The sequence below is a fragment of the Labrus bergylta genome, chromosome 7, assembly GCF_963930695.1.
Source record: "Labrus bergylta chromosome 7, fLabBer1.1, whole genome shotgun sequence".
NCBI classification, from domain to species: Eukaryota; Metazoa; Chordata; class Actinopteri; order Labriformes; family Labridae; genus Labrus; species Labrus bergylta.
In genome coordinates this window covers 25,515,062-25,526,230 of record NC_089201.1, presented here as the reverse complement: position 1 = coordinate 25,526,230, position 11,169 = coordinate 25,515,062, and the positions used below count along the sequence as shown (strand labels likewise).

At 39.9% G+C, this 11,169-nt stretch overlaps 1 protein-coding gene across 2 annotated transcripts; it reads left to right on the top strand.

Annotated features, from left to right (window-relative positions):
• Positions 1–2,840: 2,840 nt before the first annotated feature.
• skor1b (SKI family transcriptional corepressor 1b) lies at positions 2,841–11,050 on the top strand. 2 transcript variants are annotated; one of them, XM_029276890.2, is made up of 8 exons: positions 2,841–3,023; positions 3,482–5,238; positions 5,544–5,637; positions 5,760–5,867; positions 5,999–6,058; positions 6,483–6,557; positions 8,445–8,519; positions 10,306–11,050. In XM_029276890.2, the coding sequence occupies exons 2-8, from the start codon at positions 3,499–3,501 to the stop codon at positions 10,398–10,400; spliced, it is 2,247 nt and encodes a 748-aa protein (XP_029132723.2). In that variant the 5' UTR covers positions 2,841–3,023; positions 3,482–3,498; the 3' UTR covers positions 10,401–11,050. The 2 variants fall into 2 exon arrangements, with proteins under 2 accessions (XP_029132723.2, XP_065813241.1); XM_065957169.1 differs by having other exon boundaries at positions 10,303–11,050.
• Positions 11,051–11,169: the final 119 nt, after the last annotated feature.

The following is an 11,169-nucleotide window of genomic DNA, read 5'->3' as shown; positions in this document are numbered from 1 at the left end:
TCATCTGCCAACATGAGCTTTGGGTCAGCTCTCTATAGGAAGATGCAAAGTGCAAAGGGACATGGACCCATACATGGACCTCGCCATAGCTGCTTGTGTCCTTGCACCTCTCCATGAATGCCCACACAAGGCCTCTGGATCGCACAAAAAAAAGTAATTGCAAAGTGATTGGCACAGCTTGTCCCGTGCAGCCTGTGTCCCACACTTGAAGGCTCTCCTCAGAGCACCCTCATTGTCACACAGCCTTTTAGCACCTTTGTTCCTGCCTTCCCTTAGGACCTCACAGCTCACCATTGGCAGATGAGTCCCTGCCTGTGACAAAAGGGTCCCTGCGCTCAGCCTCATTTGATGCAGTGAACCCCCCACCCCTCAATACACACACACACACAAACAGACGCACGCACATATTGCACACCACCTCCTCCTGTAAGAAAAATTGTTCCGTTTAGTGGTGGAGGATGTGTGGGTCAGGACCCAGGGGTGGGCTTTTAGGAGACAAGTAAACATCAGAGCAGGAGAGGAGTGATGTCTTGTTTACACATTAGTGACCATTTAGCAAGTCTCACTGGTTTCTCTGAGGCTCTCAAACAGCTGATCTTTTTTTTAAGTCTGTCTCAAAACCCCATCAGGAACAACCCAAACTGTTCTTACTCAGGATCTGTGGAACTGCAACTGACACTTAATTATTTTTTTTGATGTAGCTATGCATCTTAAAGTCTACTAATGAATGATTGTGATTTACTTGCATAAAGCATAGCAGAAAAATCCAGAATAATTGGCCAATAACACTTTTTGTCCATTTTTTTGTTTTTGTCAAACAGTCTCTCTGTATCATGGTATGCTACACTTGTGTTGTTCATTTTTTGTGATACCCAATCAAGCAAACACACACACACACACACACACACACACACACACACACAGAAATACACACGTAAGCTGCATCCTCTAATACCGTCTAATGAGGTGATGACCAACCACTTGTTATAATTGCTTCAGTCTCCTTTTAATTTTCAAGCTTATTAATCATATGTAGAGTTATTTAAGAATGCATAAATTAATCTTAGATTAAAAAGCCTATCAAAGCCTCAAAACAATTAAAGAGTAAGGTAAGATTTCCCCCGGGCTGGCACTTTTATTTTAATAGAGTGTTCAGGTGATTATCATACTATGATACAGCACTGTGATTAATGCAGACACACTTTTAAATGAGCTCTTCTCTCTGCACAAAAAAGGTAAAAGAAACCTGATAATGACCTCACTGACTTTTTGGCTACTTTTCTCATTTTTCTTGCCTGGAGGTTTGCACAGATCCCAGAGAGGGAGGGCAAGGATGGTAGAAAATATGCACTTAATAAATGTCTTAATGTTTTTAAGGAGTTTTTTCTCTGGCTCTTTAACAGTATTTTTATCTGATCTATTTGTGAGGTTTTCACTGTCAATAAGGCTTAAGATGTATTTGTTTGTTTGTACAAATCATTTTAATTAAGATGTTTATTTAGATGACAAGCAAGGTTTAACAGTCCATACCAGTTCAGTTGTGGAGAGATGCCTCGATGGATCACGTCTGTTTACTAATGTGACTCTCAACCAAAATGCATTTTTATCTTACATTTGTTAATTTTAGTGCATGTTTTTGATATAAATCTAAGTTATAATCGGCTGCTTTCTCAAACAAAAAATGTAAGACGAAATCATTTTTACTGGGTCACTCTTGGGTTTCCTATTTTCACCTTCAAACAAGATTTGGTAAAAACAAAATGAATGATGTCACTTTTTTTTGTTAAATTTTGATTTGCATTTTGTGAAACGCGTAGGCCGATACGATTATTGTTTTAATAGGTTATTTTTCTATTTTTATTTCAGATATTATTATTGTCAATACGAAATTACTCGCTAAACGCTTCCTATTTAAATTGTTAATGCCTTAAACGATTATGTACAGTCATTACAGCTGTACAGCTCAGTCCTTATAGGGTCAACAGGACCAACAGGAACGAGTCCTGTTACTTTCATCAATATTACATCAGCAGCCCGCGCCGTGCGTGCTGTCAGAAAAGACAAACACAAAGCTTAACTGACTTTATAAAAAAACAAAAAAAACTTAAATGGCCATCGTATGGTGAGAGCCTGCACGCATTGTTGCCCTGTCTAATCCTTTTTCTTTTTTCAACTTGAAAAAAAAAAACCACACTATAGGCGAAATCACAGAGAGTGACCTTTGGAGCAGCTGGTTGTTGTCAAAACGCGTGTTGGCGAGCTCGAGCTTGTAAAAGATGAATCCGTGGGAACCGCGCACGTGTTGAAGGCCTGCACGCGCTATTCATCAGCGGGCCTTGACTCCACGCACACGACAATACATCGCTGCATGGGTCCCTGCTGTTTGAGCCGAATCCCACTGCAGCCTCCTCCACGCATAATGTCAATAACTGTGTTTTTTTTATTTTTTATTTGAAGGAGAGTAAAAAGAATTCATTAAATAATCAACACAATAGGCTATAGTAGTAGGCTAATACAATGTGAATTATTATTTTTATTTTTTTAAATATAGGCTAATTTATTTTAAACCTATAGGTTTTATTGAACATGACTTTAAGTTTGTATTTTATTTCATAATTTCACCGCCCTATAGATAAAACCTTGTGATTTTTTTCTGGACTTATGACTCTTACTGGACCGAACACTAATACCATGTTCAATGGTCATGAATCCATGTTTAATGCAGACTGCCTGTGTGATTGGAAGTGCCTCGCCATAAGTTTTGCCGTCACTAAATTGCTGCCGGTGTCGTAAGGGAGGGGGCTGCACTACAATATGCTGTCATGTGGACTGTGCTGCTGCTGCTGCTACAACACAAACCTTTCGCGCACACCGAAAGAGGAGGTTGCACGGACAGCTGCGTCCCACTCCTGACGCAAACATCTTTACATCTACCAGCACAGAGCAGACTTCTTACCGCTCCCTCTTTCACCTGATCACAGCTTTGTCATTCACGGCGGAGGGGAGCTGCGCGGACATTAGAGGTGAGTTTAGAAACTGAATTTGACAGCGTGTTTTTTTTTAGACTCAGGCATTTCTAGCCATCGATTTAAAAAAAATCTACTCAAATTTCATTTACATTATTTATGATTGTAACCTGCGCGCAGACAGTTAAAAGCTGATTTTGGAGCCAAAAAATATATATTTTGCAGAGTTCGAAGTGCAAGAGATTGCACCTATATTTTTTTTCCCATTTGCCACTATTATAATGTATAGGTCTCTGCTTTTATTCTGAAGGGTAAGTCTCCAATAATTAAAATTCGGGTTAACGAAACTTTATTTGAACAAAGGCCTTTAGCAGTCTGTTGTCTCAGTTAGGCATAGCAGATTGACCTATTAAATATGGGATTAATAAGCGTGTTTTAAAGCTGCTTGAGGTTGTCATTTCTTCAAAAAATGAAGAAAACAAAATCTCACATATTTATGCCTAACGTCTTTGCAGATTCCAGGCCTTTTAGTATGGACTCCATACCTGCGGGACGAGACTCTAGCTCCTCTCCAAGCTCTAAACAGGAACTTTCCTACCCGAGCACCAAGAACCTGAAGCCCAACCAGGTGGGGGAAACGGTGCTGTATGGAATACCCATTGTGTCTTTGGTGATAGACGGCATGGAGAGACTTTGCCTTGCACAAATATCGAACACCTTGCTGAAGAATTACAGCTACAACGAGATCCATAACCGGCGCGTGGCGCTTGGGATCACCTGCGTACAATGCACCCCTGTCCAGCTGGAGATCCTTCGGAGAGCCGGGGCCATGCCCATCTCCTCCCGACGCTGCGGGATGATCACAAAGCGCGAGGCAGAGAGACTCTGTAAGTCATTTCTTGGAGCTCATGCACCTCCGAAACTTCCAGAGAATTTTGCCTTTGACGTGTCCCACGAATGCGCATGGGGCAGTCGAGGCAACTTCATCCCGGCCAGGTACAACAGCTCCAGGGCCAAGTGCATCAAGTGTTCCTACTGCAACATGTATTTTTCTCCAAACAAATTCATTTTTCATTCGCATCGCACGCCAGAATCCAAGTACACGCAGCCAGATGCAGCTAACTTTAATTCTTGGAGGCGGCATCTGAAATTGTCAGATAAAGGCAGCTCCACTGATATTTTACACGCGTGGGAGGATGTTAAGGCCATGTTCAATGGGGGCAGCCGGAAGAGGACGCTGCCAGGCAGTGGGTCAGGCTCCAGCTCTTCATTAAAACCACAAGGACCCTGCCGTCCCAGAGATTCAACCGAGATCCCCGCAAAGATCCTGAGCTGCGAGGACACCCGGGGCAGCATGCCGAGCGCGCGCAGCTACCCGGTCATCCCTGTGCCCAGCAAGGGCTTCGGGATGCTGCAAAAGATCCCTCCGCCGCTCTTCCCTCATCCTTATGGGTTTCCAGCGTTCGGCCTTTGCCAGAAGAAAGACGATGGCTTGCTGGGAGAGCAGAGCAAAGCGGGTCTGCCGGGTGTGCTGTGGCCTGGTACCAAGGACAGCGCCTATCACTCCTTCCCCGTGTTCTGGCCCGCGGCAGGCGCCCTGCCCATTCCTCCTTACCCCCAGACCCAGCACAAACCCCCACCTGAGCTGCTGTGCCCCCCCAGACAGACTGATATGGACATGTCCGAGCACAGCGACCGGAGCACCAACACCTCCAAGGACAGCATGGTGGAGAACGAGCGCTGCTCCAGCACTCAGTCCACGCGGAATGAAGACGACAAGTCCGGGGACGAGGCGAGGCCGCTGGAGGGGATAGTGACCCTCGCGCCCCGGAAGGTCAGCTACGTTTCAGCGTTCAGGCCCGTGATTAAAGACGCGGACTGTATTGCTAAACTGTACGGAAACAGAAGCGCTTATATCGGCTCTCGCACTGGCTATTTATCCCCTGATTTCTTAAGCGAGAGCTCGAGCTACCGGTCCATGTCCCCGTGTGTGGACAGTGAAGGGGAGCCGGACGTGGACGTGGAGACGAACAAAACGGCAGAGGAGGACGACGAGGAGGACGAGGACTCCCGGTCTCTGTCCTCGGTGTGTCCGCGGACTCCTACCGGCCCGGCTCGCAGCGTTTCCCCAAACATCTCCGAGTCCACGGCCCTGCGCGAGAGCACAGTAGTGGAGTCCCCAAAAATGCACGTGCACGTGGGCCAGTCCTCCGACGGAGAGATGCACAGCAAGCAGCTGACAGAGAGACACATAGCTGCGACTTTCCCTGAAGTGAGTGACTATAGACTGAAAAACCATGCTTATGATACAGTTATGTTTCTATAGTGTTTTCTGTGGTTTTCTGTGCTGTGCTTGTGTGTACTTTTAAAGTGTGTTATTCATTATTTTATATCAGTGTAACTGCAACTGCAAATAGTATGTCCAAATGCATACATATCTAATTTAAATAAAAACATTAAAACTTCAATTTAGAGCTTTAATTAATAATTTTGTTTGTATACATTGTAATTATTCTACAGAATTAGGCTACTTGATATTTTAAGAGTTAAGAAAGTTGGCGATTTTTTGTTCTTCAGGTGTTCTCACCGGAGAGAGCTGAGCTGCAACAACGGAGCAGTCCTTATCAGTTCAGACCTGCAAATTACCACACTGGAGCACTTACAACACATGGTTAGACTTTTTTTTTTTTTTTTTTTGCTAATAGTTTTTTTTTTTTTTGTAATTTAAAAAAAAAATCAGTGATAAAAAAATCAAAACTTGGGGAGAAAAACATCCATTTATTTTCCCTTAAGATGAGAGCTCGAGCAAAGAAGAGCCGTCTTCCACAGTGGAGGAGATCGAAACCAAATCTTATAATGAACAAAGCAGCGAGGAGAGCCAGCGAGAGCCGGAGGAGGATGGTGAGTTACAATAAAAAAAATAAAAAAATAAAAAATAATAATAATAATAGCTCCGCTTTTAGAGATAAATCAGGGTTCTACTTTCCATTTGCAAAAAAAGAGCAAATGTCATTTATTTTCTTTGTGTTCAGGCGAAGACGCGCCAGACAGAGCTCGGCCAGCACAAAGAGCCATGGAAGGTATTGCAAAAGGTAAGACAGTAGAAGTTCATTCAAACTAGGCTCTTAAACGTATTATCCTTATCATTATTATTATTTATTCATGAAACTCAAATATAAAATGACCTCTTATTTTCTTTGTTTTCTACTTAAATTAAACTAAATGAGACAATGTCTTTACTTTCTCCCACTTCTGTTTTGCCAACATGGAATTAAGCAATGTTTTTTATTTTTAACACACACACAATTTGTTTTGTGTTTTTTTAGTGCAGGCCACTCTATTCTTCTTTTTTTAAAACTGCAGGCCCACAAAGACCTGCTCTGAATTGTTAATGATGATGATGTTCATGTCCTCCTCTCTGTCCTTAAAAATAGCAAAGTGTCCTAGAAGGATGTTCTTATAATAATGTGAGCATGTCCCACTCAAACCTCCTCATCTTTCTCTGTCTGCTTTTAGCGGAACTACAGAAGCAGCTGTTGGAGCAAGTTGAGCTGAGGAAAAAGCTGGAGCGTGAATTTCAGCACCTGAAAGGTAAGCTTGATTCTGCAACAGTTGAAGTTTTTGATCGGTCAAGTAGAAACTTAGACATCTATTGTTCATGTTAAATGTTCTTCTTCTGTCACGTTTGTGATTATGGCCTTTTTCTTGCTATGATCAAATCCATCACAAAAATCCTTCATAGCTTGGTCATGCGCTCACCTGGAAGAGGAGTTTGTAAAACTGCTCATTTGAGAGGATGGTTATTTTAAACCTTCTGTCCAAAAAAGGGAAAAATGAATTTGCCAAAACAGAACACATGCTGTGAGGAAGACACTCCTTCATTTAAAACTGTACCCAAGGCCAGTTCAGTCCACTGCTAATATGGTTTTACTCTCAGGTGGAATAAGGACTAAAAAATATAGTTCTGACTCCTAAAAACCTTTAATTTTTCTATAAAATCCTTTAAACTGTCTCTTTCTCGCTTCAGTCTTTACACTCTGTTTCACTCAAATGTTATTTCAGAATCTGATGTAAAAATGTTGAAAGGATGAACTGCAGAGATTAGTTCTATATGACCAGCACTCTGCGGGAAATAAGATGCATCCCTTAAAAAAAAAACCCTCAATGATGAAAGCCTCAGATATCTAGAATGGGGAAAACAAGTCACCCTGTGATGCAACACAAAGGCAATAATGAAGTATTTATCAAAACTGGTGCTTTACCAGCACATATGTTGCAGATCATTCTTAATTTTGCGGGGGGAACCCAAACTGTTGATGGATGAGACTCTGGGTTATAATGTTTTTAATTACAAACTTTTTTTATTTTTTAAAAGAACAGCCTTTTTATTCCGTCTCAATTTTGTGCAACTTCAAATACTTTATGTCAACGGTAACAGGACGTCTGTCAAATTTATGAAGAACCATAAAAAAGTGTAATTAAAATAAATTATTAATAATAATATAAAAATAATAATAATAATATTATTATTGTTATTTTCTTATTTTTTATTAACCTCTGATATTAGTTCCAAACCTGATAATGTGTCTTTCTGCAGCTTGACTTAAAGCTGTGTGATAACGTTAAATTCCATAAATAGGACGATATCATGTTTCTTCACTGGAAGTATTTGGATCCAATTTGACCACATCTTGTTTACCTTCAGTATCAGGGGTGCAAACAACTCTCTATTCCACATTTAATTTTCCACTCATACACTTCTTTTTTGCCAAGAAGCTCAGTCGTAAAAGAGTCAAGTCTTCAAATACTGAGGGGAGCGTTGTGATTTAAAGATGAAGAAACATGTCAAAAAGTGGGCAAATATTTTTGTTTTTCCTCAAGCGTACATAGAAAGAAATTTGGATATTATTATTATTTTTTAAATATTTAATGTTATATAATGAATAAATAAAAAAAAACCTTAATGCTCAATTCATCTACATTTAATGGTGGCAATAAATTGTATATTTTTTCTCTGAAGTAGGCCTATAGATAATCAGAATTAAATGATAAAAAATGATCAATTCAAAACAGTAAAGAAAAACACAGCGTTTGTTCCAGTGAGACATTTGTCAGAAGTCTTTGCAGGTCTTTTTAAATTTTTTCTTTACAAGAGCGCCCTCTAGAGGCAGGTTACACTACAGACTGGACTAGTTCAATGCATTATGTTAACAGAGTTATCGATCTCTCAAAAGAAAACTCTTTTTAGGGAACATTTCATCCTAGAAAATTTGCTTAAGCTTTTAAGTTATTTTCTCTGTTTGTTTGAATATATCTTTGACTAAGACCGACCAACAAACATGTTAAACTACAAGATGGCTTATAATGAAAATGCTTGGAGTGAATAGTTCCAAAAAGTGTGCGTTTGTGTCTCTGTGTGTTTGTGTGTTTTACATATATATGACCGGCTCAATCGACATCTGCAATTTGTTCCTACAGATAACTTTCAGGATCAGATGAAGAGAGAGCTCTCCTACAGGGAGGAGATGGTTCAGCAGCTTCACATCGTCAGAGGTGAGAACAATAAAGCAGAGGCAGCGGGAGAAGCCGCGCTGCCAAGTGACTCCACTTTCACTGTGGATTTATAGAATCACTGTGGCAGATTTGCAGACGTGATTGATGACCAATGGGTTTAAAATGGTCTGTGTGCATAGTATATCACACATCTGTCAGATCATCATTCAGGCTGCTGCTGCTACAAAGCTATACGCATTGTAATAATGCAGTCAGGGAAATTCAACATCTTGCACTCATTGTGGGAAGCACTTCAAATTAGTCCAGTTTCTCTCACCATTTAACCGTGGATAATGTATGTAATACCACACATCAATAATATACAGGCTCAGGTAAAGGCTATGATAACCTAATTTTAATTAAAAAAAATATCAGAATCAGAATCTGATTTATTGGCCAGGTATGCTTACACACACACAAGGAATCTAACTTTGGTGAACTGTGCTCTCATATGTACAGGTACAGCATTAAATATCAACAATAAAGACATTAAGAAAAGACTAATATTTACATGACTAAATATGAAACAGTGCAGTGGTGAACAGTGCAAAAGATGCTGAAGTAATCTTCAACAGTTGAACTCAATTTCAATGTTCAGTTTGCCTTTCTGATGCACCTGGAGTTCTTGGTTATCCGGGGACTGAGAAAGACTCTCTTGTTATGTTAGTCAGCAAAGGTTTAAAACTTATTAACAAAGTAGAAGGAAACTGTTTCGCTTCAGCCACTCCACAAATGGAGGTCGGTGTTCTTAGAAAAGGACGCAAGACCTTTAAAAAAAAAAAAAGAATTCAGTGGATACCTTCTTCAAGACAGGAACCAAAGAAAATACTGGAGCACACCAATCACTTAAGACAAATTTAATAAAGGTGTAAAGGACTTACGTTTCAACGCACTGCTTCTTCCTCAGAGTCAAACAGTACAGGTACAGATTTGAAAAAGTTAAATACACTCCTGCTCACAGCGAATCGTCACTCATAGGTTAATGTGAGTGGAAGGAAAGCAGGGAGTATACCAGAACTATGACAGCATTCATGTATAGACCAATCATATAACATCCCATCCCAAATGTGATAGTATTTACAATATATACACACTATTTACAAGACAATTATTTATCAGTAGAGACAAAGCCGAAGACAATAGAAACAACATTACAGGGAACATGAGAGGGTTACTTCCTCATTTAGTCCATAAGGTTAAACTGTGTTGAGGGTGTAAATCCAAAAGGCCTCTCTTTCCAGCAGTTTGTTAACAATGTCTCCCCCTCTATGGGAGGGAGAGATTCTTTCAGTGCCCCAACATGGGAGTGTTGAAGCAAAACCATGGATAGATAGATTGATAGATAGATAGATAGATAGATACTTTATTGTCTGTCCCAACAGAGACAGAAATTCTCCTTCGACAAGGCTCGAACAATAAACACAACTTACATTAAAAACATTAAGTGTAGTACATTAAAAGAGGACTTAAAAACATCAGTTTCTAAGTGGATTGCTTGCTTGTGTGTCTTGCTATTGAATAGTCCATGTTGTGGTTGTGGATAGCATTTAAAACGTAATGTTGGACTGTCAAGTAAGTGATCTGATTCCTGCATTGGCAAAGTCACACCTGTCTCACATCTGGAGACGATACAATATCAATCCAAACCTGAGTCAGCAAATTTTTCAGGACATGAATTTAATTATTTGATTGTATTATTGTGTTATTTTTGAGTATATGGTGAATTAAATTAATTAAACTCCCGTGCTCGTACACTATTGATCTCATATCTCCTTCTTCTCAGAAGCTCACGACGCTTTACACCATTTCTCCTGTAAGATGTTGACTCCTCGCCACTGCAGCGGAACCTGCTCTTTCAAATCTCCTCTGCTCCCTCCCTGAACCACACCACATGTAGACTATATGACAGAGAAACAAAAGACAGATCTGCAGCAAACCTCCAGGGACACTGAAGAATCGAAAGAAAACAAAAATTGTAATATCTTGTAATATTTGAAGATATGTATCTCCAACCTTCACGTTTATGTAACCATCTTGCATCCAGTGAAATTTGTTTTATTATAATAATAGCCTACCATTGACGATATTTATTATTTGTGGCAAAGTGCAATGACAATGTATGTATCCTGTGATGTTTAAAACTTTAAAGGTTGTTATTTGGGTTTTTTTGTTATCAAGAATAGCTTCTCTGATTAGGAAATTTGTTGCTCCTATTCCTCACGGTAATGTGTATTAGCCTACTGCATTTGCTGTGGTCGTCTTTGCAGGCCAGCATCGCCAGTATCGCTCACTTTGGACGTTAGGCACTTAACAAGTTATGGGACTTCTCAGAAAAAAAAAAAACGTGTGTAGACCAACATTATAATCATTTGAAGCGGACAAAACCCTGTACCTTTTTATTCCTGAAGACAGATGTTAGTAGGCTAAACTACACCCAAGACTTTGTTACATAGCGACATGTTCTATAAAGAATATTCTATTTGTTCATGTAATAATTGTTTTCATCACTAATAAATAACTCACTTTATTAAAAGAAATGTTGATTTTGTTCGAGAGTTACCTCCGTGCATATTTCTTCATAGTCTGTTAGATATTTAAATTAAGCACATTGACTTTATTGGACTGGAAAATATCAATTCAGAAACATTAT